This window comes from Pelobates fuscus, chromosome 9 (assembly GCF_036172605.1).
Source record: "Pelobates fuscus isolate aPelFus1 chromosome 9, aPelFus1.pri, whole genome shotgun sequence".
NCBI lineage: Eukaryota > Metazoa > Chordata > Amphibia > Anura > Pelobatidae > Pelobates > Pelobates fuscus.
The window spans coordinates 157,170,724-157,186,772 of NC_086325.1; the positions used below are offsets into that span (position 1 = coordinate 157,170,724).

The 16,049-nt window shown below is 41.4% G+C and overlaps 1 protein-coding gene across 5 annotated transcripts in view; it reads left to right on the forward strand.

Annotated features, from left to right (window-relative positions):
- RXRA (retinoid X receptor alpha) overlaps positions 1-16,049 on the forward strand; it is a 192,858-nt gene that overhangs the window by 118,375 nt on the left and 58,434 nt on the right. For all 5 annotated transcript variants that reach the window (XM_063432848.1, XM_063432844.1, XM_063432846.1 and 2 more), the window contains one exon: positions 11,395-11,651. In XM_063432848.1, coding sequence (XP_063288918.1) covers positions 11,451-11,651 — 201 coding nt within the window. In that variant the 5' untranslated portion in view covers positions 11,395-11,450. The remainder of the gene's footprint in view (positions 1-11,394; positions 11,652-16,049) is intronic.

Below are 16,049 nucleotides of genomic sequence, written 5' to 3' on the forward strand. Positions count from 1 at the left end.
TACCTTAGCACTAACCTGCTATTTTAAACATCGCTACTTAGCCAAAGCACAGAGTAAGATCTCAATTAACGGATGTCTGCAAGTGCAGATATTATTTTATTAATTTATTAATTTTATTAATTCTATAAATTCTATTAGCTTACTAAGGTGATCTGCAATATCTTGAGATCGCTATCATGTCTGAGTTGATTTTCCGGGTCACGGTTCTTCCTATGGCGAAGGATATATTAAATCTGGGTCGTTTTGACTAATTGCCCCCAAGTCCAGCCTGCTCCTGTTTACAGATAAAGACCTAACTATGCGCCTGGCCGAGGGAGATTTTTTCTTTTCTTTTTTTTTTGTGATCATAAGACAGGAAATGCCAGTTAATCCTGTCTTACATTATGGTAATCGGCAGGTTTTGAGTGTTTGCCACCACAAAGAAAGCCATGAACAGTTGCTGCTAAAACCCAAATCTCTGATTCTACACACTTTGCTACAGTCTCCACCATTGCGAAGCAGGAAAAGCACTCTCTGCCATACACCATTGCTTCCTATAAAGGCGTTAAATGACTAGCATAGGTTTCAGAGAAAAAAGATGCATATCGTGAGTTAACTCTTTACTGGGGCAGGTGGTTTTAGTAAATATTTTTTGCATGCCTTTGGGACTTGAAAGGTAAAATAAGAATAGCGGATGGGTGGGCAAAAAAAACAATAAAAAAAATTAAAAAATTTATCAAAGTGACAAATTAAAACGGAAAAAAAAAAAAATAAGTATAAATGTACAAAGCAAACGTGTGAAATCTTACCGCAAGCCATAAATCTTACTTATGTGTTCAGAAACCACATTACCAGTTAGTATGTTGACATTAAATGCATTTATTTAAAAAAAATAAAGAGCAATACATATAGCTACATTTTTCAAAGAGGACCCGTTACTTTTTCATTTTTTTGTTTAATTTATATGTTTGCGTAAAATGCTGTTTTGACATAGGGTTTAAATTCCAAATGTAGTATGATTCTCGGTGTGTGAACCCAGACTGCAAAATATGCATGAATAAAACCTCGGTGTGTTTTTTTTTTTTGTTTTTTTTTTAAATTCTTTATTTTTTTCGTGCATATTGAAGGTAACATCCAACATGTTTCTCCGCTTTGCCCCAACAGCTGCAGCGGGATTTGAACAGCATATAGCATTTGTATGGTTAAAGTCAGTCATTACGATAATTGTTTTGCACTTTTTAATTGGTTGATTGTGTATGTTGTGGTGTAGCTGGGATGGGTTATAGGAGTGGTTGCGAGTGTGTATTCTGAGATTGTGCAGTGATTTGTCTGGATTGGTAGTGTGGATGTGTCGGGTCGGGCTGTTCGTTTTGGAGCTATCGTATCGTGGCATGTCGTGTATTTAATGAAGGTGGGTGAACTGGCCCGCCATAGGTAATACCCCTTACCAAGGGGGTAGCGGGGGGGGGAGAGGGCTGGCCCGTGTGGAGACGGTCTCTTGCCATGTAGTGCCCTGTTTCCAGGTGTTGTGGGTCAAGGGGTGGTAGGTTCCCTTTGAGGGGGCTGTCGTGTGTGTAGTGCTGTAACACCTATGTAACATCTACGTACTATCTACAAACTACTTATAACAGGCTCTGGCATAACACATTGCGAGCAGGTGTAGTCTCTTAAGGGTTCAAGTCCCTGGGTGAGTGGCCGGGTTGGCACCTGGAATAAACTGGGCAACTTGGGAGGGATTCCAGCTCTGTGAGTTTGTCCGTCTGTCGGTGGTTATCGTCTGGGGTGGTATGCCCAGTGCCGTGAGGAGGGTCGGGGCGTCTGCCAGCGACGAAAGCTTGTGTAACGTTCCTTCATGGTCCACCACTAGTAGTCTTGGGGACATCCAGCGATATTTAATACCGGCTGCTCTTAGCTGGCTTGTGAGTGGTTGTAGAGATCTCCGCCACTGCAGGGTGGACCTCGTGAGGTCCTGATAAAAGGTGAGGCTAGCGCCTTCAAAGATGAGCGGCGTCTTACCCCGCACCGCCGACCAGATGGAGATTTTGTCGTGGGAGTGTGAGCATCTCACTATGGCGTCCTGTACGGCTGTTGCTGGGGCCTTGCTGGACTTCGGCAGGCGGTAGGTCCCGTCCAGGGAGACTTTTTTGGCATGTGCAGCTGGCAGGATGGTAGCCACCAATCGCCTCACATAGTGTGGGAGTTCCTCTGGGGTTACCGTGTCTGGGATGCCCCTTATCTTAAGATGGTTTTTCCTTGATCTGTCGTCTAGCGTGGCTTGGTGTATTAAGAGTGATTGCTGCGTGGTTTGTAGTTGTTGGATGGCTTCCTGTACTGTGGTCATACCTTGTTTGAGGTCTGCAATGTCTCCCTCTGCTGTTCTCACTTTGTCATTGACCCTCTGCAGGTCTGCCTTTATAACTGCCACATTAGCCGCCAGCAGGGTTTTAATTTCTCCCACCAAGTTTTGAAAATCCCTCTGGGTGACTGGGGCTGATCCCTCTTCTGTAGCCTGTGTGGTGTGCCTTGCATGTGGCTGGGCAGGCTGTGTGTTGGTCTCGCTCGGTGGAGGATTCTCCTGTGCATCCACGGCCCTGTTGCTCCCAGACGGCGCCATTTTTGGTAGAGGCTGCCTCTGGAGCATATCTCCAATATTCTGCGCCCCTGATGGTGTGTGTGGGGGCGATTTTTGGGACCTGCGTCCCATCTCGGTGGCTGTTGCGACCTGAGGTGTCGGCCTGTCTCCTATCGCACCCGGCGGTGAGTATGCGCCGAACAGTGCTGCCAGGTCCAGGCCTTGGGTGGTGTAGTAGGCCCCGGTTTTCCGTTTCTTCCGTGGCGCCTTGGCCGCTTGGAAGAACGGCATGTGGCGTGTCGGGGTTGCGCCCTCGGTGCTTGTGGGTGTTCCGCCTGCTTGAGTGGGTTTTTTGGGGGTATTTTGGGGTATTTGCCGAGTATTTTATCGGAGCTGATGTTATTTGCGTCCGCTCCGGTTCAGGCGCAGGCTCCGCCCCCTCGGTTTTTTTTTTTCAACTTCTGCTTTAATAGCCTGACATGTGATGGTGAAGGATTAAATGTCACAAACTCATCCGTGGCTATTTGACTTTTGAAAAAAAAAAAAAATGTATCCATGAACTAGTAGTTGGTGCTCTATACAACTATTTTTGCTCCAACATCATACCCACTGGAGCTTATTGTAGCTGTTATAGTGCTAAAATGCCATGAATAAAGCTTTTATCAAACGTCTTTTCTAGCACCCCAAACCAACCTCACTGTATAGATCATTCTACGTCCAAAATATTTGTGTTTATCTGTGCGTTGACACTTTGCAAGGAGAGGCTGTGAACATTGGTTAACCCCCTTTGTCATTTCTAAATTGCCCTACAATTATCTGTGAACTACTCGTCTGTGGCAAAAGACAATAAAAATGAAGTGGGTAGACCCAAATAAACAACATTTTTGTCTACTAAAACAGTAGGTGAGTCCGTATTAATTACCTTCCTGGCAAGTCATTTTTTTTTTTTTTGTCAATTCTTCTAAAACCTTCGTACTATGTTCCCAATTGCTGCCTATAACTGTGCGCAAACTGTTAGTTTAGTTTTACATTGGATCAAGCAATGTTTTTGTTCTGCAAAGCCTTTTGAGAGTTGCACGTTTGCATCGCATTACCCAGAATCCATCCCTGCGGTCTGCGATGCCCTGCTTTTTCTGAAACGTGTGACTGTTCTTGTAAGTGTTTATTATCTTTACTGAAGTGCCTTGAGAGACTCATTATGGCGCAGTACACTGCGTTTTATGATGTTTTATTAGGATTTGCTTTTCCACTGGTAAATAAAATAAAATTAACTTTTGAGTTGCCAAATAAATTGCCTTTGTTCCACAGCAGCGGACCTAAATCAGAATGGCCGCCGACTGCCGTGGCTAATTGCCTGCTGCATTTGTACATTCTCTGGCTGTAAATTGAGAGGCCTAGCACTAAGAATGTGACAGCAAAACGCTGATCGCTGTGACCGGACATTGCAAACGCCGCCAACTAGGATGAAATAAGAGGCTGGAATTTATCATCTCTCTTGCAACATATTTTTGAAGAAGCCTGTGACTGAATCACTCTGCTTGTTCAGCAAAATCTTTAATTGTTCCCCTTCTGTCTGCGCTGTTTGCAAATGAAGAGAGGGTTTGATTGCAAGAGTCTGTAAAAAAAAACAAAAAAAAAAAAACAATGCTTTTGGAAAAAGGGGAAATAGCTAAATATCGGTGGGGGCTAGTAAAAAAAAAAATATCTCCAAATTGTCAGAATTGTTAAGTTTATAATCTTTCGTCAAATTGCTACAACTCTGTTTTTTTCCGAATATATTTAATTATGTATGATTTCCAAAATCGTTTATTTGTTGTTTTTGTGGGGGTGTATTGATCAAATTTCTATTAGTCAAGGAGTTAAATATGTGACCTATGCTTTTCCCACTCTCGCTGGCTTCCCCGTTTGTACTTCCTGTTTTGCCTACATATTCTCCTTGCCACATACCCTGAGCCACGTCATGTTCCTTCCCTTATAATGCCACGCTTTGTACTGCTTTGTTAAATGTCATTTTTGCTCAATGCGGTCACAAGACTTGCTGTCTCTCCTCCCTAATAAAGCACTAATATCAAAGATTCATTCAGTATCTTTGACCCATTTCTGCTCAGCTCCTGCATGAAAAGACGTTTGCCAATAAGGAAATATGGCATTTTGGATCAATACACTTATTCTCAAACAATATTTGTTAATAAATCCTCCTAAAAAAGGTATTGCGCATGTATGCACGTGTCCTGCGATGCGCTTGTATCCCAAAATGGAGCTATATTTATTGAGGATATTTGGGAAGTTTGGGTAATCACTGGGCCCAAATATGAAAAGATGACATGAACTATTATAGAGAAAGAAAAAAAAAGTTTTGAAAATAAATATATAAAACATAATTACCCTGTTTATATGCTTTTCCATTATGGAATGTTTATATATTATATTATGCTATATAAATTGACAGAATCCTTTCTCTTGTCCTCCCAGACCTCCTTAACTGATCGACTGCAATACATATGTATTTATAGTGAAATACTGCAAATGCTAATTATTTAAAAACATACTTCTGTGCCCGTAATGGGAAGATGGAGTTCTATGATTGATGTGAAAAGCAGACACTTATAAAGATGAAATGTTCTAAGACATGCATCAAATTATTGATCTTTGTATTGTATGGAAGACTGGTGTTTAAACACCTACCCTGTCTCTCTTCTAGCGCACACAAATGTTTTCTGTATGCGGTATTTATAATTTCTGCATCTTTTTCTTTCTTTTAAATTTCATTTTCTCATGTAAAATATGTGTGTGTGTGTGTGTGTGTGTGTGTATATATATATATATATTTCTTTTTTCATTAAATAAAAAAATTTATAATATTACGGTAAATCAGTCTTGCTTCCCTACTATCCCCAATGCTACAAGTTATTGAATAGCAAGTTTTTTTAAAAAAAACTCTTAAAAGTGTTTTTTGTGACCCTGTTATAAAGATCAATGGGGACATTTGAACTAGACAATAGGCACCATAGCCACTACAACCTTTTGTTTTGCTGCTGTGCTTGGTAGCTATGGGAGGAGTTCCCATTTTTTTGTGTTTGTTTGTCTTTTGTTTTCTAATTTTTTTTTTCCAGTAAATTTTCAAAAGATTTGTACCTTTCAGATTTTTGTCCTTTTCCACTTTGTTCAGATAAAATAAACATATCCAGATAACACGAGCTAATATGTTTTTGTAGAAAGATAATGCACTTGATAAAGCGATAAATGCGTATGAAACATCATGTCCATAAAATAAATCTGATATAATTGCAACACATTATTACTCGCCGTGTGGAATCGTATAAAACCAAGAAATCAAAAAACAATTTTTTTTTTCTACCTAGTTCGCTCTGAACTGGCGATGTTTAAGTGAAGAAAACAAACAAACCAAAACAAAAACATTTGTAATTTCCCCCCTTTATGTTATTTTGTGTCACCCGCAGCAGACGGTATATAAATAACACCTGCACACCCTGGTATCTCACATTAACAGGTTTGGTTTGTGAAATTCGCAATATAGGACCACAATAAAGAGAGAACACAGTTTGTATGTGAGTTGTAGAGCTGGGAGTCTTCTTAAAGGGACATTTGCCTTAAGTGTTGTTTGATGTAATATCTTCACTTCAATGGCAGCCGTGAAAGGGAGAGGCGTGATCCACGTGTCGGTACAATTTTGGCACGTCTTGCTGCTCCAGCAATTCAGGGTTTGGGTTGGTTACACAATCTCATAATCTTCAAGGAATAGATGATTCTGGGAAGATTATTATTATTATTATTTTTTTTAATCGGAATCAATGATTTCCTAAGGGGATTTGCGAGATGCTGGAAGTAATCATGTAAAGCATGGGTGTCCAGCGTCGTTTAACGGTGTTAAACTCTGTAAAAAGCCAGAAAGTGTCTCTAGTGGCTGACTGGTAGACAACCACTGGAGGCAGTCTTTGCACTTTTCTAAAATTGCAGTAGCATCAGCAGAGGGGTTATGGGGACTGGGACAGTGCACCCAGACCGCTTCAAAGAGATGAAGTGGTCTGGGTGCCTATAGTGTCCTTTTAAGTACACGGGGCAACTTTAGCTGTCAAAAGGAAAGTCCCTGCCAGGGCATTTTTCGCAGATGAACTAATTCTAAGCTTAATTGGGCAAGGCCTTCTTCATCTTTTAAATTGGAAGTGGGTACTCTTCAAACGCTGTAGAAGTCCACGGTCAGGAATGCCTGGTGCAGTGTACCAGAATTTAAATTCAAGTTTTGTTTTTTAAATTCATGGATATAATCTTGGTAATGGCCTCTAGACTTGCAAACATATGCCCGTTAGTAAAGGGGTTAATAATAAATGGATTCTATGTTACTTACCAAGCCTACTCAAGCCAGCCAGATTAAATCTACAATCTGTTTATCTCCCATTGGCTACTCAGTATTCTAAATTCAAAAGTAACTTTGCGTGCCCACGGCCACTCATCCTGTACATATTCTATTTTTGTAACTTGTGGAAGGGTTAACTGTATATACGTTGCTTCACTGTGATCGTAGAAAATTATATGGTAACATTGTTGAAAGTGCTGGCAGCAAATAAACATTTGGAGAACGTAAAAAATAAAATTATGTTGTGTGCTAATAAGTGGCACCTTTCACGGCTTAAAAACCCCCCTCTGATATAGCCCCATCCAGTAGCAGAATGCCGGGAGATTAGATTAGAATTTTGGAGTAGTGATGTTTAGACTATGCGTTGCTGTACTTGGTTTCAATGAACAACAGTTCTCTCCCCAGTCTCACCAACAGAGAATGAACACTGAATTTCTTTCTTCCTTTTTATTAGCGTTTAATTTTCCGTCCCGGGCCACCCCCGAGTCGCCTTGTTCATTTCGGTTTTAATCACTGATTATGTTGTATTTTCTGTAAGTGGGAGAAACAAAATGTAAATGGCAGTATGTAGGGTAAACTCAAGTGACTGGGCTTATCCTTAAAGGATCACTATAGTGTCAGGAAAACATAGCGGTTTTCCTGACATTATAGTGCCCTGAGGGTGCCCCCACCCTCAGGGTCCCCCTCCCGTGGCGCTGAAGGGGTTAAACCCCTTCAGCAGCTTACCTTATTCCAGCGCCGGGCTCCCTCGGCACTGGTGACCTCTCCTACCGCACCAACGTCGGCTCCCTCTGCAAGTGCCGCGCACACATTCAAGCTGTTAATAGGAAAGCATTTATCAATGCTTTCCTATGGATGCTCTGCGTGATGGAGGCATAATATGCCTCCAGCATCGCTGATGCGCCTCTAGTGGCTGTCCGGAAGACAGCCACTAGATGCTGTCTTAACGCTGCAATGTAAAAATAACAGTTTCTCTGGAACTGCTATGTTTGCATCTGAAGGGTTAAAACCTGAGGGACATTGCACCCAGACCACTTCATTGAGCTGAAGTGGTCTGGGTGACTATAGTGTCCCTTTAAAGGATCACTATAGTGTCAGGAAAACAAACTTGTTTTCCTGACACTATATCATCCTTAAGACCCCACCCTCAGGGCCCCCTCCCGTGAAAGGGTTAAAACCCCCTCAGTAACTTACCTTAATCCAGCGCTGGGCTCCCTCGGCACTGGTGACCTCTCCTCCCCCGCCGACGTCGGCTCCCGAGTGGAGCAGAATGCGCGTGCACGGCGCGCATTCTAACAGTCCATAGGAAAGCTTTCCTATGGACGTTCTGCATGCTGACTGCGAATTTCGCATCCAGTGTTGCAGAAGCGCCTCTAGCAGCTGTCAGGAAGACAGCCACTAGAGGCTGGATTAACCCTGCAATGTAAACATAGCAGTTTCTCTGAAACTGTACAGCGAGGGGGACCTAGCACCCAGACCACTTCATTGAGCTGAAGTGGTTTGGGTGACTATAGTGTCCCTTTAAAATTGAACGATCAAAATATAGATTTGCAGATTTTGTTGAGCTACAACTGGTAGGTCTTTGTGGGAGTTGTAAGTCTGCAAAAGGTGGGGCATCTACCTTTGGCCATTTCTGTTCATAAGGAGTGCAGAGCAGTGGCTACGGACCCAGTCTTTAATTGACACTCACAGTCCATGTGTTATATGTACCCCCACTGGTACAGAATTAATATATGCCCAATTGCTGTCCTTTTGGTGTTATGAGTATTGGGAGTCGTTGATGTACAGAGTATGCAGGTGAGATTGGATACTTATTAATTGATAGATACTAGTTTAACGACTATAGGGTTAATAGGTCAAAACCCTTCAGCCACTCACCTGAATCCAGCGCCGATATCCCTCGGCGCTGGGTCAGGCTCCGCCCACACGCCACCATCAGCCGGTGGGAGAGACCTAATGCGCATAGACGGCAATGGAAGCGCGTACATTCAACCTCCTCATAGGAAAGCATTATTCAATGCTTAAAATTAAAATAGCGGACCACTGAAGACCTTAAGGAGAGAGTAGCAATAAAAAGGAGAGGATGTCCTACCTTTAATACGTCGAACGATGAAAGAATAGCGGGTAAAAAAATTAGTGTAGAGAGAGAATTACACTTATACAGCTGGTAAGGTATATGTACAAACGAGCTAAGTTCCAACTAGACAGATACACAATGTGTCTAAAAAAATCCAAATAATGTCGGAACCCCTAGCTCCACACACTCCACACGGTGCCGCGGTAACACATGGATAGATTTTTTTCAGTAGCCTTTTTTGGTTTATGGCTATTCAGGCTCAGTTACTCCATCTTCCTCTCTGTGGTTTCTACCTTTAGCTATACCTGCCGCTAGTCTACTGGCTGGGAGTGTGTGGAGCTACGGGTTCCGACATTATTTAGATTTTTTTAGACACATTGTGTGTCTGTCTAGTTGGACCTTAGCGCGTTTGTACATATACCGTTCCAGCTGTATAAGTGTAATTCTCCCTCTACACTAATTTTTACCTGCTATTCTTTCATCCTTAGACGTATCAGAGGTGGGGCATTCTCTCCTTTTCATTGCTACTCTCTACTTAAGGCCTTCACTGGTACGTTATTTTCATTTTTTTTCCCCTTTCATACTACCTGTGGGTCATCCCCCATCCTCAGTGAGAGTAATGGTGGGTGTATTTTTGGAGCTAATTTACCACCCCTTATCCTTGTCTTTTGGGGCTCCTGGATCAGCTCCTTTTCCCTTATTTTTTTACCTTTTATATTAATCAAAATGCTTTCCTATGGGGAGAATCTGACGCTGGAGGTCCATGAGGACGTCCAGCGTCCGATAACGGACCAAAAGTCCGTTTGGATTCCGGAAGCCCTCTAGTGGCTGTCTGTCAGACAGCCACAGAGGGCAGACTTAGAGCTGCAATGTAAACATTAGAGTTCTCTGGAAATGCAATGTTTAACATTGCAGCACTAAGTGCAAAAGGGTCACAGCACCCAGACCAATTCAATTAGCTGAAGTCGTCTGGGTGCCTACCGTGTTCCTAATATGTGTAGACCTGTGATGCACAAAAGGTGATTCCCTGCAAAATTTGAAACCTATATGCTTTTTTTTTCTTTTTTTTCTTCATTTTATTTAAATAAAACACTTAGGACTGAGTTAGGAAACTGATATGCATCCATTTTGTTTGATCAGCCACATTTCCAGGGTTAACAACACAAGTGAGAATGCCAGGAATTCAAAGTGAATTTCAAAATTTAGGCCAAAGTTGTTGAATTTGAAAAAAAAAAATCTCCAAATTAATTTCATTTTGACCTTAAATTTGAAATTCACTGTAAATTCTCAGCATTTATCATGTTACCTAATAACCTTGTCAGTGACTGAAGACAGACTAAGAACTATACCATGTGATCTAAACATTGTGAAGCTGTGGGGTTTTATTTTTATTTTTATTTTAAATTTTTTTGTTTACATGATAGGGTGTACTTTAATTATGTGACAAAACTTAGTCGAAATATGGTTGATACCATTAGGTCAAAATGGCAGAGCCTAAAGAAAAGTGATCACGTTGATCTTTCATACACTCTCGCTGTCGCCGTTGGAAATGTTGTGTGCATAGGCCGAATCTTTCACAATACGTGGATATCCTTTTCCTATTACATTATTATTATTATTTTATTTTATTTTTTTAGACCCCGAAACTGTTGACATATAGAACCGGACTCTCCATCCTGTAATAAGCAGCAATGATCTTGGAGACAGATACGTGTCAATTCTCCAAGGGTTATTCAGGAGATGCAATTGTTTACACAGGGCAACATTTTGCTTTACTTTTTTTCAAATCGTAATGGACAGAGACATTTTAACCCTTCACTGAAATTAAGAACTTTTTTTGTTTGTAAAGCACACTCTGTTGGTAGTGCCCTTGTATGGTGATAAAAGTGGTTTAGAAGTCTGAAATGTACCTCTTTAATTGACTGGTGATAATTAGAATTTTTCTGTTTTAACAAATCGATTGGACGTTTTGGAGCTTGAAATGCAAAACACATAAATGAGTGGTACTAATTATGGTCCTTTACAGGGTATGCCTAATAATGCCTGCTGGTTTATATATATTTTTGTTTCAATAAGAATGTTACTGTACGTTTGAATTGTATTGTCTTATTGTCTTATGTCTCTTTTGTTGTATTTCTCACTTGGTAAAAGCTCATCTGTGTTTTGGAACTAATCAGTTTGTATGTTGGTGTTTATAAATGCATTGGAGCTCTTTAAACCTATCAAGGCATTGAAGATTATCAGTATGTTGGAATTTATCAATACATCGATCGGTTTGGTAGATGCTATGAAAATATTGGAACTTCTTAGCATATTTAGATTTTTAAGATTTTCAATGAAAGGCACACACAATTGCTATCCTCCGTTCATGTTTTCTGTTTGTTTTTGCAGATTTTTCTACCCAGATCAACTCCACGTCCCTAAACTCCCAAAATGTTCGTGGGTCTATGACTGCACCGTTGCTTCATCCGTCTCTTAGCAATTCTGGGTTAAGCTCTTCGCTGGGATCCCCAACTCAACTGCACTCGCCTCTCAGCTCCCCCATCAATGGAATGGGACCACCATTTTCGGTTATCAGCCCACCCTTGGGCCCCTCTATGTCTATCCAATCCACGGCTGGCCTTGGCTATGGAACCAGCAGCCCCCAGGTAAGTCCTCTTGTGTAACCTTCTACGTGGGATAGAGCAGTGATACACTTCATTTTCTCTGGACTTTGTATAGTCCTTTATTTCAGGATTTAAACAGTCCACTTGCCCTCAGAGTAGTTTAAGTTACTGGGCATCTTAACATCCATCTTAGTCTTATAATAGACTTATAAATAGATTAGCCAAATAACTAAATACACCAGAGAATGTTTGACACACAGGAACGGGAGGGGGTCAGGGCCCTGGTTTCACCAGCGAACCGGAAAAGGGATACAATTACTCAAAAGGTATAAATAGTATCCAGAATGAAAATAGATAGTTAACAATAGCACGTTTATAACACCTACTCAGTGGGCAAGGGGGAACTGGTTTAGTGGAGACAACGGGCGATAGCGTAGGGCTATATTGAAAAAAAATATATATATACCTAGTTAATTGAAGCAGCGTTTTTACCATTTCCTATGATACTGGAGACTAGAGACCTGTCCTAGGTGGTGTGTTCCATGGCTGAATTTTGTGGACAAAACAATTGCTCTTGCCCTTGTGCTGAAGAGGACAAAGGGACCTTTGGGAAGCCATGTTGTTTCATGTATAAAGGAGTTATCTGGCTCGCCCAATTGCTAGTATTGTTGTACTACAGTTTGACTTCTTACCTGAGGTGTGAGCACCGCTAACTGCCTCTGTTACTGACAGATTAAATATTCCGCTTCGGAACGTCCAGTAGGTCTTCCAAGCTAAGCTCTTTACTGCTCTCTGTCAGAAGTAGTCTCAGCAGGTAAAAGCGCCAGACTGACCCCAGATAGGAAGTCAAACGTTGTAACCGTCAAACACAGGGCACTCGTGGCACCACAACCACTACAGGAAAAGATCCTAAGCTGTGTGAGCTTGTTTATGATGCATCTAAAAGTCAAAGCTAGATTTGTACATCAGTAACTATCACGGCGGCAGCGGGACTTTTTTTTTTTTTTTTTTATAGTCCTGTATAAGTTTCTGTTTCTAATTGCAGAAATGATCGACTTGATTTAGTTTAATTATGGCTGCTGGTACTTTTTTTTTTTTTTTCTTCTTTCCCAAAGCGGTGGTTACTGTTGGCACAATCTCTCAGGAAGTCTTACATTAAAGCTTGCGGGGTTTATTCACTAGAGAACGAGTTATCGTGACTCTAAAACAGGGAAGAATGGCTGAGCTGTGTCTGTAAGGGAGTTGACAAATTCTCCCCAGTTGGCTAACTTAGCCAAAGTTTTACAGATTGTTTTTGAGTTTGCTACAGTCGCATGTTTAGCGAATAAGCCCCTGTGTCGATCCGAATTTTTACTTTGTGTTTTAGCACAAGCTTTACCTATTGGTTACACAGCTCAAATATTTCCATAACGCTGTCTTAAAATGATTATTACTGTTGTTCTCAGACTGTGTGGGTGGCATTCTCCCCTTAATGTAGGTTTAGATTTAATCTGTACATCGTGACAGCAATCGCTACTGAAATTATATAGCATCAAAGTATAGCATTGCATATCAAATATTTAGTGTGAACTTCCCAGGCCTCAACTTAAAAATCATATTTGCAAAAATTATATTGTTAAAAAAAATCAAACCTTAAAGGAGTAAGTTCAGTTATTTGAAGTGGTCATGGTGCCTAGAGTCATAGGCGTGCGCAGCCTATTTTATAAGGGTGTGCATCCTAAAGCACAAACACACAAGCCGTGTATATATATATATATATATATATATATATATATATATATATATATATATATATATATATATATATATACATACACTGCTGTGTGTGTGTGTGTGTGTATTTGTTTGGAGGGACTGTGGGGGTGGGGGGACCGTTTAGGAAATAGCCTCCCTCCCTTCTTACCTTTTGTAGGGAGGGGGACCGTGCTGTTGCCATCCCTGGTGGTCCAGTAGTGAGTGAACTCTAGCCTGCGGGGCTAGAGTTCACTCACGTGAGATCTGAGCGTTGCCGCGGCAAAGCTCCGACCTCGGAGAGGAACCCTGCAGAGCTGCTGGCTAGAGCTCCCCGGGTCCTCTCCTGCCTATCTTTGATCTCCCTCACCGGCCCATGGAGGCCGGCACACCCTGTGCGCACGCCTATGCCTAGAGTCTGTTCGTGCAACGTTAAGCTATGAAACTCTGCCAATACTAGTATTAACCCCTCTACAGCTGGAGGTGTAACTCCACATCTGTGAGCATCACCGTTCATCATTATCCAGCCAGAACAAGAGTTCCTGGCTGACTAATCTCAGTTCTGCACCAACACGGACTGCATGATGGCACCAGCCAGCCAATGGCAACACCCCCAGCCCTCCTTTCTATGCTACCTATGTCCTCCCTCAGCCCGACCTTCCAGACTTCCCTCCCACCTCCTGCGAGGAAGAGACAACCCTTTAAAATTAAAATAGCATTTCAAATTTGTTTGCCGTTTGGCTAACACCAACATGTATAGGTGAAATATTACCAACTTTAAAAAGACACCTTGTATGGCATGGTTGGTTCACTTTAAATTGCGTGCAAAAATATTTATAAAATCCTTTCACATAAGTAGTTAAGGTGATTGTTCTCTTATATTCTCCCAGAGAACAATCTGCAGTTTAACCCCTTAAGGACACATGACGTGTGTGACACGTCATGATTCCATTTTATTCCAGAAGTTTGGTCCTTAAGGGGTTAATAATATGTCCTAAGTAGTCAGTTACATTGTCATCTTGGTTGGGAAAAAAAGACTCTAGTCCATTGAGTTCAACCTTTAGAACACATCTTTTCGTGTAATGTCATATAATCTTTTTATATCAGATTATGAAATGGTGGTACCGTAGGTAGAGGTTACAGTACAGAGCTATGATCACGACAACACTTGAGCTACAGTAAATAGTGATGTGTTTTTGGATTTTTTTTTCCCTACAAAATTTTCAATTAAAGATATTCTATTCTAAAACATATACATTTATTGAAGACTGGGCGTTCAGTTAAAGTGCACCAGTCATGACAGGTTCAGTTTAAGATTAAGCAGAAAACCATTGAAGGGGCATCCTAAACACCATACCTACCGATCTTACTGGAATGATTAAGGTGACAACCAGTGCCCCATGTTTTGTCAAACTGTTTTCAACTGCTTTGAAAAGGCTCAGGCTGTCCTGGCACCACACTCACAGCTTTACCCACCAATATGGACGCCTTTCTTTGACAGAAGTGAAATGATCCTTTTGCGATACGAGGGTCAGCAGAAGGGCCAGGCTTTGAGTGCCGGGAGAGCCTCTGTGTTTGGCAAACAACTCAAATAATTTAACAGAAAATGGGGAGAAAAGTGGGATTTGGCACCCAAAGACTCCTAGCACCATAACCACTACAATAAGCTGTAATTATGGTGCTTAGAATGTCCTTTTATGAAGATACAATATGCAGCATGTTCTGTTTTCTCAATACTTAAAAAGAGTTTCAGTTTAGAACAAACATTTTTCCTGATTAGTTATGCTGCAATTTGATCTACCCTTTTTGCTCCGCGATGGAATTTTTAGAGGTAAATGCGGTCAGCCTTTTTTATTCTTGCATTTCCAAGAAAAGAATGCCAAGATGATGGGCAGATTATCTAAAGCTGTTGGACACTTCCCTTCCTCCTGTGGTAAAGAGATTAGACTATTATAAGCAGCCAGCCACCTGCCACAAGTCATCCAGGCATTGCCACCTTGTACACAGAGCAGGGTACCCTGTTAAGTTAATTGCCGTCCTGCCAGAAGGCAACTCAGCCTCGCTAGCCTGGGAACGAGACCACTCACCCAATATAAAAGGCACTCGTTAAGGATACACTGCGGGGAACAAACGTTCAAGAATGCATGTTGTGGCATCTTCCGAAGTGTTATTTATTTATTTCATAGTGGTTTTTTTTAAAATTATTTTTACAATAGCTAGATATAGATAAAATCAGTCTAGGTTTCATGGGAAATGCGCAGAATGTGTGCCTGCCAGTTTAGTTTTCATTTACAGGTGCAAGCATTTTCATTATTTTCTACCAAATTAGGCAAAGAAAGAAGCTGCTCTGTGGCCTCACTGTTAAACTTTGTTGTACTCTGAAACACCCCAACAATATGGAGCGCATAAAAATAAAAAGTCATTATTATAGAAAAGTGGTACAGAGTTATTTGGGCCTTAAATAGGGACTGTCCCTCCAAAATCAGAACACTTGGAAGGTATGCGTAAATTATTTTATGATCTGCAAGTACTTCCAGTGGAGTCTTCAAAGACTGAATTCCTATAGGGAATTCCAAGGCAGATACCAAAGGAAACAGCCACACGTTCGAGTTCCAGTTTGACATCTTCTCATTGACTGTCTTAAGTGATTATGTAGAGCGGCTGATTAAGCCCTTCCTCGCCTGCTGCCGTGGCAATATGTTCGGCTTG